The sequence below is a fragment of the Mesoplodon densirostris genome, chromosome 2 (genome assembly GCF_025265405.1).
Source record: "Mesoplodon densirostris isolate mMesDen1 chromosome 2, mMesDen1 primary haplotype, whole genome shotgun sequence".
In the NCBI taxonomy this organism is placed as follows: domain Eukaryota; kingdom Metazoa; phylum Chordata; class Mammalia; order Artiodactyla; family Ziphiidae; genus Mesoplodon; species Mesoplodon densirostris.
In genome coordinates this window covers 107888563-107901982 of record NC_082662.1, presented here as the reverse complement: position 1 = coordinate 107901982, position 13420 = coordinate 107888563, and the positions used below count along the sequence as shown (strand labels likewise).

At 43.5% G+C, this 13420-nt stretch overlaps 1 protein-coding gene across 1 annotated transcript in view; it reads right to left on the bottom strand.

Annotated features, from left to right (window-relative positions):
* Positions 1–2510: 2510 nt before the first annotated feature.
* The window catches only part of HAO2 (hydroxyacid oxidase 2), a 222316-nt gene continuing 211406 nt past the window's right edge, over positions 2511–13420 (bottom strand). Inside the window, exons 6-10 of the mRNA XM_060086833.1 lie at positions 13042–13325; positions 11609–11818; positions 7160–7318; positions 6707–6776; positions 2511–2582 (exon numbers count right to left, since the gene is read on the bottom strand). Of these exons, the coding sequence (XP_059942816.1) occupies positions 2527–2582; positions 6707–6776; positions 7160–7318; positions 11609–11818; positions 13042–13325 (779 nt within the window). The 3' untranslated portion in view covers positions 2511–2526. The remainder of the gene's footprint in view (positions 2583–6706; positions 6777–7159; positions 7319–11608; positions 11819–13041; positions 13326–13420) is intronic.

Genomic DNA, 13420 nt, shown 5'->3' with positions numbered 1-13420 from the left:
AGGACTCTCTAATAACACCATACTTTATTTTCTCTTTATACATATGTAGGTGGCATATAGTCCATACATTTGGGTTAGGCAGATGGCTATAGCATTAAGAGTTATGACCAGAGAGGCTGCGGCAGGACTGCATTCTCTTTCTGTGTTTCCCATGCTATCTAATGTTCTCTTGACCGTGGTTATGTGGGATAAGCTGGGCAAAAGTGGAACTGTACTGTGGCATGAGTTCATGCAGCAAAGTGTCGACTCAGGAATGATAGGAGACTTTTCATGTCTTTTGGCTTAGGTAGTGACCAGTTCAGCTTGGTTCTGTCCTAACTCACTGTTTTCCCTCTGGGACTTCTATACTTCTCCATATGTGACAGTGCAGTTTGATCCAGCTTTGTCTTTTTTGATTAATTCATTTAACAAATATTTACTGAAAGCCTTCCATGGTGCTGGGCATGGTTCCATGTACTGGGAATGAAGAGGTGACCACAACTGATAAATGTGGCTGTGCAGCTGCAGATTAGCAATAAACAAACAAAGGATAAGTTAACTGCCAATTGTAATAAGTGCTGGGAGGGAAAATAAAACAGGGTAATGCGATGAGTAAAGTAGAGACTATTCTAGATAGGACAGTCAGGGAACTCTCACTTGATTGGGGCAGTGACTTTTAAACTGAGATATAAGTTTCTAGAAAGAGCCAATCATGGAAAGAGATTGGGGAAGGACATTTTATGTAGAGGGGATAGTAAAGGTGACAGTCCAGAGTGAAGAAAGAGTTTGGCTTGTTTAAGGAATAGAAAGGAGGCATTATGGCTGGGGCATAGTGAATGAAGTGGAGAGTGATAAAGGATTAGCAAGAACAAGATCCTGCAGTGCCCTGGAGAGCTGATGATCAGTGTAGAACTGATACTCAGTGGAATGGGAGGCCACAGAAAGGCCTTAAACAGGTGAGGTATAGGATTTGCTTGTACTTAAAAAATCTATCAGATTGTTGTATAGAGAACAGAATGTAACAAGGAGTGAGAGAACATGGGGAAACCAGTTATGAAGTTATTTATTTAGGGCACTGGAAATTCATCCTTAACTTTATTGTTGACTTCAAGCGTCAGATCTTATTCAGTTGGATGCCCCTGCTCTAGAAGTCTATTTTTGCTGACTACTAGTCTGGGGAATTTTTACTCTGGTAGGGCATCTATTCATTTTTCCATCTCTCCTTTCACCCACGTATCTTCAGTCCATCCACCCATCCATCCATCTATCTATTCATCTATCCAACCATCCATCTGTCCATCCCACAAACATTTATTGAGATGCTAATATATGCCAAGCCCAGTACCAAGTATATAGTTTCTTGCTCAGAGCCATGTACAGTCAATTAGTGGTGAGAGACAAATAAATAAACATAACACATTATAATAAGGATTGTAATAGTATACTGTGCAAAACACAATAGGAAACACTTAACAAGTAGCCAGGTAAGAATAGGTGACATTTGAACAAGGTATTGAAAGATGAATAGGAATTTGCCAAATAATAATAATAAAAGCTACTATTTTTTAAAAGGAAACATTTATTTATTTATTTATTTATTTATTTATTTATGTATTGGCTGTGATGGGTCTTCATTGCTGCATGTAGGCTTTCTCTAGTTGCGGCGAGCGGGGGCTACTCTTCATTGACATGCGCAGGCTTCTCATTGTGGTGGCTTCCCTTGCTGTGGAGCGTGGGCTCTAGGCTTGCGGCCTTCAGTAGTTGTGGCACGCAGGCTCAGTAGTTGTGGCTCGCGGGCTCTGGAGAGCAGGCTCAGTAGTTGTGGCACATGGGCTTAGTTCCTCTGCAGCATGTGGGATCTTTCAGGACCAGGGATCGAACCTGTGTCCCCTGCGTTGGCAGGTGGATTCTTAACCACTGTGCCACCAGGGAAGTCCCAAAGCTGCTATTTCTTAAACACACTAGAACTCTGAACTTTACATACATTATCTCAATCTTTCTCCCATCCTAGCGAGCTAGGTAGTATAATCCCCATTTTATAGACAAGGACATGGAAGAGCAGAGAGATCAAAAAACTTTCCCAAGTCACAGTCCTGTCAATCCTATGCCTGTATGACTCCAAAGCCTATGCTTTTAACTATATTATTTCCCTATTATCTACAGATAGGAGTATAAGTTTTGTTGGGGAATATTTTATATGTATAGCTCTTCTGTCTAGAGTGCAGATTTACATAGTTTCATAGAAATGTAGTATATTCAAAAATTTTAATCCACTAGCTACTTCAGTTATTATTGATCTGCCCTTTTAAGATGTCTTCTTTCAGAGGAGGATTTTAGGCAAGAGAACAGCATATACAAAGCAGTGAGGCAAAGAAGAGCATCGGCACATTTGAGGAATACGAGGGATTTGGGGTGGAGTGGTTGAGGGTGCAGGGGATGAGCCTGTGGACAGGATGGGACCGAGGCAGGATGGCATCACACACCCTATTAAGATTTTGTCTTCTTCCTGTGGGCGAACTCAGCAGTCAGTCCCTTCACGCTCTTTCTCTACAACTTGGAGAACTGGATCAGGTCCCGACTGATCTCGGCAACTGACCGGCAGCCTAAAAGAACAATGTAGTTAAAAAGCTCATTTCTCTAAAACCCCAGTCACCACCCCACTGTGGGGAAGAGATGGTCTAGTGGGAACAAGCTTGACTTGACCCTTGTGCTCACCCTGATTAAATGTTATGTATAGAGAATGAATCATCTAATTCTGATTGCACTGGGAATTATTTTGTGAGCCTGTGCCGGTGTCTTCTTTTAAAACAGCCATGTCAAAACGGCATGGTAAAAATGTAAAAAACATATTTCGGCCTTTTGAAAAATCACTTTGTGTGCAGTGGATACCCTTGAGCTTTATCTCCATCGTGATAAGGCTTCAGGACACAGGAAGTATCTGTCAGGGAGGAATATGACTCAGGGAAAGCAGACAAGATAGGGCGAGTGTTTCATACAACTGCCTTCTATGAAAAAGTTTTGTAAAACACAACACCCATCTTTGGTGGAGGAGCTTCATTAAAATGAAAAACTGGGACTGTCACTGAGATGAGACACAGGGATTGGAGAGAGTGACTCCAGACAAATGTCAAGAGAGAAGGGAGAAAGTGAGAACACGAGCTGGAGAACTGTATGCGCAGAAGACAGTGAGAAATCACTGGGGATAAGAGGATGTATAGTGTTTCACTTGAAGTTCTTTCCCCATCTGTGATGTATGCACCGTCACCTCCCAAAACCTAACTAGCAAACTGTATTACTCACAAAAGTATAACTAATGAGAGGGTCTTTTCCCAAAAATGGAAGTGGAGGAAATGGTTGAGTTTCATGCCTGCGTGGGTTATAAGGGACAGAAACGGCAGGTGTGGAATACATGAATAACCCGTAAAATGAATTAAGTCAGCAGAAGCAGGAATTCAGAGCCAGAGGTGCTCTCGTCAGAACTGACAATGAGTTTGAGAGCTCTGGGTTTCCACAGGGCAGACAGAATAATGCAGCTTCAGAGCAGGCAGACCTCCTCAAGGAGCACAGAGATGCCAAAATATAATCTCTGCTTATATATTGTAGTAGAAATAAATATTTAAATTATGTAAAAATGTCTCAGTAGTTGCATCAAAGTGTTGTGATTCCATTTTGAGATGCAAAGTATCCATTCACATTTAAGCCCTGGTGATATCTGTGTACTTGTTATACTTATCAGTATAAACTCATCAGATTGGGTCTGGGTCCCACAAGGTACCAGGGACATTGCCTTACTCTTTTTTTTTTTTTTTTTTTGCGGTATGCGGGCCTCTCACTGTTGTGGCCTCTCCCATTGCAGAGCACAGGCTCCGGACGTGCAGGCTCAGCAGCCATGGCTCACGGGCCCAGCCGCTCCCCGGCATGTGGGATCTTCCCGGACCGGGGCACGAACCCATGTCCTCTGCATCGGCAGGCGGACTCTCAACCACTGTGCCACCAGGGAAGCCCTTGCCTTACTCTTGGTAGAGGTTCAGTAAAAGTTTAAGAGTGAATGCATAATTACAATGTATTCCTGCTTTTTCATTACTGTAAATTATGTGGATATTCACACTAAAAAGCTTTGGCTAAATTAAAGCAAAGTGGTTAATTCCAAGCAATAAATCTCAAGAAGATTCATATACTCTTCTGATTTAGCCCCTCACCTTACGAGGGATGAGAACTGAGTAAGCTGTGTGCAGGCTTGTACTGATATGATTTATATGTGCACATTTTTGTTTTTTAAGACAAATCACAGTTTTACCCTTTTTATAAATATAATTTCAGCAATTGGTCTCACAGTTAGAAAAACATTAATTTTAAACTTCTTTTGCTTTCAACCCAGTGCAAATAGTGTTCTCCTCCCAAATCTGTGATGTCTCAGGGTTATAAGGGAAAAATATCACACATTTCTAGGTGAATTAGGGAAGATAAGTCATATTGACTGATCACCTCCTGGGTGCCAGGTTTGTGTCAAGGCATCTGAGATGCAGTGTGCAGAGAAAAGCTAAGGGGTGACAGAATCTCTGGGGTTTCACATTATGATTTCACACTTTAGTGAGTTCCACCAAAAACGCAGCCCCTCCTTCAGCTGAGACCCCCTCTCCCCAGGGACTAGCCTGTGGGGCATCTTTCCTGGGGGAGCGACACACAGAGGATGCCGAGGGATGGCCGTTGGCCTAGGTTTTCTATTCTTCCTCTTCCTCCCCAAACCCTCCTCTCCATCCCACATTTGGTTGTTGATTAGTAATTTTTCTATACATTTAAAACAATACATTCTCACTGTAGAACAATTAGAAAGAAAAGAATATAATAAGTCAGGCATAAAATGTTCATAATCCTGCTTTTCTTTCTTTTTTTCCTGCCCCCTTTAAAAAAGGGTGCTCTCCATGCTCTATTTCAGAAAAAGATTTTCCAGCCACCATTTCCACCCCAATGGTTGTTAAGTATAAACTTTTGGTGGAAGAAAAAAGCTTTGTTATTGTGAATTCCCCCAACAGGCTTCTGTTAAAGAAGTTCAGATATCATTTCACAAGGACAGGAGAAAATATTTGGGGGAGCAGGAGAAGTCACCTCAATCTCCTGGAATCTGCAGAAACCATACATATTCCCATCCCTCTTCCCACCCCCACCACCCCCACCAGGGGCAAAACACACCAATACAATATTTGTTCACACTTGTGTTCTCCCCTCCCTCATGGGAGCAACTTGGGTCATTTATTGCCTTATCTTCATAGGCTTTGGCCCAAAATGGACAGTCCCGGTCCTTGACGCCTTAATCCATTTCCCTTTTTTTTCTTTTAAACTGCTAAGTGGAAAGGGGCTGGTGCTGGCATTAATGCCAATCTAAGTTTTCTAGCTTGTACTACTCAAGCCCAAAAGGGTGAGTCTGCAGCCCCAGTGGACACTATGCAACTTGGACGCTGAGTACCAGATACTTGTCTAAATATCAGATCAAAACCAGACTTGAAAAGACCTGGATGTCTTGCCTTGTGCCTAGCACATGTCAGATGCTCAGTAACATCATCTACAGAAATAAGTTAATGGCGTGAAAGGAGTCTTGACTCCACTTCAGAGCTCTTGATTCATTATTTCCTTACTTCTGGGGGAGGTTTCTGTTATTACCATATTTTAGAATTGAGGCGTGGGTGGAGGTCTTATTGGGGTTCGTCTTGTCTGTCTCTCACATTGCAATTGATTACCATCTATAGCTGACAGTCAAAGACAGAGCTATTGGCCATTGGCATTTGGGCAGGACAATTCTTTTCTGTGAGACAGCTCCAAGCATTTTAGGATAGTTAGCATCTCTGGTCTTTGAGCACTAAATACCTCCAGTACCCACCCTGCATCATTGTGCCGATGAGAAGAAAATAAACTGACCCCCCAGACAAAATGTCCCTGAAGAGAGAAGTTACCATCATTAGTTGAGAACCACTATTTTACAGGATCCCTGGGATTCCAGGCTTTGCTAAACACGGTTTTTTTTTTTTTTTGCGGTACACGGGCCTCTCACCATTGTGGCCTCTCCCGTTGCGGAGCACAGGCTCTGGACACGCAGGCTCAGTGGCCATGGCTCATGGGCCCAGCCGCTCCGCGGCATGTGGGATCTTCCCAGACCAGGGCATGAACCCGTGTTCCCTGCATCGGCAGGCGGACTCTCGACCACTGCGCCACCAGGGAAGCCCAACACATATGTTTTTATGAGCACTGCTTTACAGTCATCTCATTTTTGACTGAAATAGCCTGGCTGTAACTTCGAGCCATTCATGCTTGTCTTGCTGTCTGCAGTTATGCAGGATAATGCTTCTCCTTCTCCCCGTTCTGTCCTACTGTTTATTTCTATCTCCCCAGCTCCTCCATGCTTCCCCTATGACATAATTTCTCTACTCTTCACAGTCCATGAATATTACTTAAAAGATGACACACAGAACCACATCTGACAAGCCTGATAGGATCTGAGCAGGCCAGAATAAAACGGGACCCTCTTTCCCAAAATCTGAAATTGCATTTGCTTTTGTAGTAGATGTATCATATTTTGAGTTTGTGCTTAATCTTTGTCTGGCACATTCCTCCCTGTTCTTTCCTTTGGGCAGTCACTGGGTCTGGGAAAGGTGAGCTAGAAGGGCCACTGCTCCTGTTCTTTTATACGGCCTGTTTTCCATTCTGAACCAGGAAAAGAATTGTAAAAACTTACCTGTCAGGGTCATGGAAGTGTGGAATTCATTTTTTAAAATGTTCAAAACTTCCTCAACACCATGTTCACCCTGCTCCCAAGGCAGAGAGAGAGAGAGAGAGAGAGAGAGAGAAAAGGAGAGACAAAAAGAGGCATGAAGGAACATTCTGACCATGTGCTGAGTATAAATTCTAGGTGAGCTCAGAGCTGTGCTGGGGAGGACAGGGCTACCTGTGAAATTAGAACTATGTTGGGAATAATGGAAAGCAAAGAGGAAAATGTAGGGTGACAGCTCTTGAAAATGTGCAACATGCTGCTGAGGAAGCATGGTGGAGCTGGAGAGGGGTCACTGTCCTTCAGGATCTGTGGCACCTTCCAACAAACAGCCAAGCTTGGGGGTTAAACCACAGAAATGTGTGGAAACGAATGAGAAGCGTGGTACCTTCTGGCTGGTTTTCACGTTGCCACTCTCACCTTGTAGGCAAGACCCCATAGGATGGGTCTCCCCAGAAAAACACATTTAGCCCCGAGGGCCAGAGCTTTCAGCACATCATTGCCGGTTCGGATGCCACCATCCAGGTACACTTCAATTTTCCCTTTCACAGCAGCCACCACTTCTGTCAAGGCATCGATCTGAAAAGGACAGACAAGTGTGGTTCGAGGGATTTCCCTTTTGACTCTCAGGGTGTCAGGGGACAGCAGCGCCCCCTCAGCATGGGCTGGCACCAGGAGGTCCAAGCAGGGGTGATGCCTAACTGTTCCTCCCCTCCCGTGCTTGAGGCTTGCAGGTGCAAGGCAGCCACATTCCCAAGGTCCAGGGACTTTCTGCAGGCTCCCCGTTCTGCCATTTTCTGCTCCGACAGAGATAGAGCAGAAACCTCTGTTCCTCTTCACATCCCCTAGGGGACATTTTCCATTTGTAGTGTTCACTTTAATGCTCTTCTTTTTAAAGAACATTTTGACTTTTGATTTTCTCCCACTTTTTCTGTTTCTAAGGTGGCACAGCTAGAAATGCTTTCCATTGCTAAGGCCCTAAGTCTTTTCGGCAAAACAAGTGTGATCGGCCATGACCCTAGTGTCTGGACCACAGCCTGTTCAGTGTAACTGGGCTGTACATCATTCCTAATACACCACATTTGAGCAACTTGCTCCTGACTCCTTTGGGGGTCATCTGAGACATGGGATAGGTATGCAGCAGCAACACTGTAAAACCAGGGTTGAAGACTTCGAAAGACAAAATAGAAACAGCTGATCACTCTGGCCTGGTTGCTCCACTGGACCTTTTCTCTCACTTTGTCTCTTTCATTCCAGGATCTTTGGTCAACTGGCATTGTGGACCTAAGGTGCCCTAGACCAAGCTGTGTTCCTCCAAGTCTATAAGGAAGAGTGACTGCAGAGTCTAGGAGGAGGGTCCTGGAGGAAAAGGTTCTGGAACTGCCTCGGGCGCTCCTGTTCTGTGCCTCTTTGAGGAATGACCAGAGAGTAGAAGTAGAAACTGGGCCCTAAGAGGACCTGTGCTGCCAAAGGTGTCAATTCAAATTCTACCTGAACGAGGTCCTTCGCTGAGACTGAGCAGAGTATGAAATCAGGGAGGAAAGAACTTTGTATTTTAATTTACAAGTGGAGGAGAATTGAATACGTCATGACTTACATGTAAAGACTGGAGGGAATTCACACTCAAATAAGGGGTATTTTTACAGTCCTATCATGGTATTATTTGGAATATTTCTACAAACTATTTCTACAAATATTGCGAGAAATGAATAAATATACTTGTGCAAGGACTCTTCTAGTGAGCCATAGTGCACAATGGAGCTGACAGTGATTTGAGAAACAGAACAGGGAGTGAATTTCAGCCTAGGGTTCCGTATGGCTTGAGAGTTAATTTTTGATAATCCACAACAGGGCATTCATTAGAGCCTTCTGGAGATAAAAGCTGGCTGATCCTTTTCCCTGGTTCCAGTAGGACATACAGGGGTGTTAGATATGGAGTCTTATAGAGATGGAACTTCGCTCAGAGAGTCACATCCCTCACAAGGAGCGGACTGGGTTGAGAAGACTGAGGAAATTATCCCCAGCACAAAATTTAAGGGGTGCCAAAAATAGAAATAATATTTGAAGACAAAATTTTAAAAAATCAAATGGCAAACTTTGACCTGTGAGCTGGGGGCTTGTTTTGATAAATAAAGTTTTATTGGAACCAGGTCCAGGATTACAGTGAGATGAGTGAGGCAGTGTTATGCAAGTGCAGGGATAGATCCTGTCTTTATTAAAAATGTTGATATTTTGTTCACCACAGATGTTTTTGCATTAAATTTCATTTTTTTAAACAGTGTATGAAACTATTATATACCTTATTCAGTTTTTCTGGCACCTTCTAAAATTTTGAGCCAAGGGTGGGTTCCCCACTAGCCTCACACTAATCTTGGTGCTGTCCCTGGATGACCTTGGGTTTGGTTGTTAGGTCAAATGGCTTGGGAGAACAACATATTGATCAACGTGATGGGGCAGGAGAAATTCTTCTTGTTCTGGCGACTGCCTTTGCCAACACTCATTGTCTATTGAGGAAGTGCAGTGGGAAAATTAGTGGGCCACTTGTTTCCACTCCTTACTCAGTCCTCCACAAGGGGGCAAGACTAGCTAAACTGATTAGTAAGGGAAAGCAGATTGTATTATATATATATTTTTTGTTTTGTTTTGTTTTGTTTTGTTTTTTGCGGTACGTGGCCCTCTCACTGTTGTGGCCTCTCCCGTTGCGGAGCACAGGCTCCGGACACGCAGGCTCAGCGGCCATAGCTCACGGGCCCAGCCGCTCAGCAGCATGTGGGATCTTCCCGGACCGGGGCACGAACCTGTGTCCCCTGCATCGGCAGGCGGACTCTCAACCACTGAACCACCAGGGAAGCCCTGTATTATATTTTATTAGCATTTTCTCAAAAGTCAATACTCTACCCTGTTTGCTGCTAGTTGGTGAGGGCCTCTTTGCTTTCTGCTCCTATTGTCAGCACAGTTGGGACAGCTCAGGACCTGCTAAGCTCTTTTGCATCCTCTATTCTGTCAGTTACGAGGTGTGTGAGAGATAGCTTTGTGGGCATCCTTGAAGGACTTGGGTGAGAGAGCTCAGCGTGTGTTCTGAAGACCTGTGTTCTTCTAAGGTCTTAGGTCAAGAGTTGGGATGGGAAGTAGGAGGCCTGACCGTTCCCTGCAGTTCAGCTCTTACGGAGAGTCATAGTAAAGTGTGCCCCTTGCTCTCCACCATTCCATGCCTGTTTGCTATCAGACAGAGCCTGGTGGAGAGGAGGAGGCCAGTGATTGGTACTTGAAACCCCCAAGCTTCACAAGCCTTGAAATGTACAAACTGGCTGATGTAGCTTTTCTATTTCCTGGAATTTTTTTTAAAGAAGTAATTGAGAATGTGCTAAAGATTTAAGGATGGTCACTGATGTGTTGTTTAAAATAGTGAATGCTTGGAAGCAATCCAGATGTTCAACAATAGGAAGCTGGTCATATAAATTGTCTATTCATACTACACACCATTAAAAACAAGAAAGCATATCTATTGAAATAAAATGAGCTCAATATATTAATACATGGAAAGAAGAAAATTACATAATATCATGTATAGTTTTCAAACGTAAAACGTTATGGTCACATTAAGTTGATTACCAAACTATTGTCAGTATGATAGTGCTTTTTATCTTATTCTTTTTGCTTATGTATATTTTATAGTTTACTTGTGGTGAACATGTCTTACTTATATAATAAAAAGGCCAAAAAAGACTTTAAAGGAAAAAAACCCACTTCCCTTTCTCAAAATGAGTCAAGCGGCAATAGAAGAATCTCTTGAAAAATATAAGCTGTAAATCTCCATGAAAATAAATTAACAATTGGACTTCCCTGGTGGCACAGTGGTTAAGCATCCGCCTGCCCGTGCAAGGAACACAGGTTCAATCCCTGGTCCGGGAAGATCCCACATGCTGAGAAGCAACTAAGCCTGTGTGCCACAACTACTGAGCCTGTGCTCTATAGTCTGTGAGCCATGACTACTGAGCCCGCACGCCACAACTACTGAACCCTTCATGCCTAGTGCCTGTGCTCCGCAACAAGAGAAGTCACAGCAATGAGAAGCCCGTGCACTGCAATGAAGAGTAGCCCCCACTTGCTGCAACTAGAGAAAACCTGCGTGCAGCAACAAAGATCCAAAACAGCCAAAAAAAAAAAAAAAAAAAAAAATTTAAATAATTTAAAAAAAAAGAAAATAAATTAACTCCCTTAAAAAGTTCTTTCCCTTCCTCCCTCCTTTTCTTTTTCTTTCCCCAGACTCCATCTATAAGGGACAAATTCATAAGTTAGGGGAAAAATTAGACTGTCCCAGATTTTTAGCAAAGGATTCATAGGGCATTTTAAAGTTTTACTGTGAAAGACAGTTATTTATTAGCTTCCGTTAGGCACTGTTTCTTCCTGGGATGTGTCATATGAGAAAATATGAGGTTCCAATCCATGCAGACAGGCAAGCTTCCAGCTGAATGCTTCTTCCGGAAGGCAGGAGACCTCCATGACTTGGGAACAACTCTTCTATCAAATTTCACCTTAAACACTTATTGTGTGAATTCAGACAAGTTACTTAACATCTCTAAACTCTAGTATCCTCATCTGTAAAATACGGATAATAATGCCCATCTTGCAGGACTGTTTTGAGATTTAGAGATGACATACGTTGAGTTTGTAAAAAGAGCCTGGCACACACTAGGCTATTATTAATGATTAAAAGTCCTTAACAATTCACAGGTAGATATGAACACAGGTGGTTAGGGAGAGGGGAATGTGCACCAAATTGCATAGAGTACCTTGCTGTGGACACACACATACACATACACAACAGAGCACTCACAAACACACCCAGGCTGAAGTCATCCTACTTACAGAAGCAGGAACCTCATCAAGCTGCCTCCCACCATGGTTGGAAACAATGATGCCATGGACATTGTACTTCACAGCTAACTCTGCATCCTCTTTTGTCAAGATCCCCTTAAGGATGATGGGCAATCGAGTCATGCTCTGAAACCAGGAGAGATCATCCCAGCAGATGGATGAGTCAATGGGGGACATCTGGAGATAAGGCATTAAATTTCCCTGTCGGGGAATAAAAGAGAACTTTAGTCCTGAACTCCTTCAAGACTCCCATTCCAAAGATGGGACACATTTGGAGAGCCACCAAAAGCTTGAAAAGAGGACCCACAAAACCCAACACTACTTCTAGCTCCTTTTCCTAACAAAATTTGTGTAAAAGACTTTCTACTTCGATTGCTTATTCATTAACCATTACTTGTGTCCCTGCTCAATAATTATGCCAAGATCTGGGCACACAAAGACAAATAAGACACAGTCCTTACTTAAAAAAAAAAACCTCAGAGTTTAGTGAGATAGATAAGCAAAAACATTTATAGGCCATTGTGATGTGTTATGACTGAGATATGCACAGGGTAAAAAGAAGTAAGCAATACTTCAATAACCTTAAGTCAGATATTATCCAATATTTATCTTGGCTCACCATGTGAGTCAAATATCTGTAGATCCCAATGTGTCCCTGGAATCTGAGCTAAGATTCCAGAAAACCTCAAGGCCAATTTGTGGTTAATGAGTAGAACTGTTGAGTCACTTGGCTGGGTATCAGAGCTGCCCGTTGGCTGAAAAGGCTGATATCACTACCTCTAATGTAGCCAAGGGATTCCAACTTTACCATGGCTTTCTCTCTCTGGGGCACTCCATCCCATCAGACTATAGGATTTTAATGGGAGAAGTACCCTTTGTAGTCACCTTGTCTAAACAAGTGTGCTGTAGCACTCTGGTGCCCTGTGGATGAGTTCTAGGTGTGCAGAGATATTTCCTCCCCAGTTTTCAAGGGAGGAGGGTGGGGCTTGGGCTGACTACACTCCATGGGCCATTCACCTTGGGTATGAGCATCCTCTTCAGATAGTCAATTTATCTAAGTATGCCATCCAGACTGAGCATTTTCTAAATGTGGCATAAAGTAGAAAATGTTGGAAGAAATTTTTAGTTTGCTCTCCTATTTCATGAAAAAATCCTCTCCCTAGCTTTCCTATTTCCCAGCACCCAGCCCTGCCCAGAACATTTCTGGGCTGCCAGGAATGAGAAAGAACATTTTGTCTTATATTCTGCTTGTCTGGAAGTTCTGAGCAGCAGGAACCACATCTGCTTCTTGAACTGCTGCATCCCTAGTGCCTGGCACAGAACAGGTACCCAATGACTTCTTGAGGAAAGAAAGGAAAGAGGAAAGAGGGATGGAAATCTACCTCCTGTAACGCCTGCCCGCCTGGCTCTGGTATCTTTCCTACCTTCTCAGGTGATCCGAGATCTTTTAGCAGTAAGTTCTTCATCAAGTCCACTTGGTTTGTAATGTTGTGTCGTCTGTTGCCAACTTTGGGTGCATCCACAGTGATTACCAGAGCTTTGAAACCCAGGGATTCTACCTTTTGGATCAGCTGTTTGTTTAGCTGCCTGTTTGGGTGCACATACAGTTGGAACCATCGCAGGCCCCCGGGGGCAGTGGCAACAATGTTTTCAAGGCTACAGCTGGCATATGTGCTGGTGATGTAGCAGATACCGGCTGCTTGTGCAGCTGCAAAGCAAAGGACACAACTCAGGTTGGAGGGCAGAGGCATTCTGAACTGGGGTGAGATGCCCTAGGAGTCTGTGTTGCCTCTGGCCAGCTTG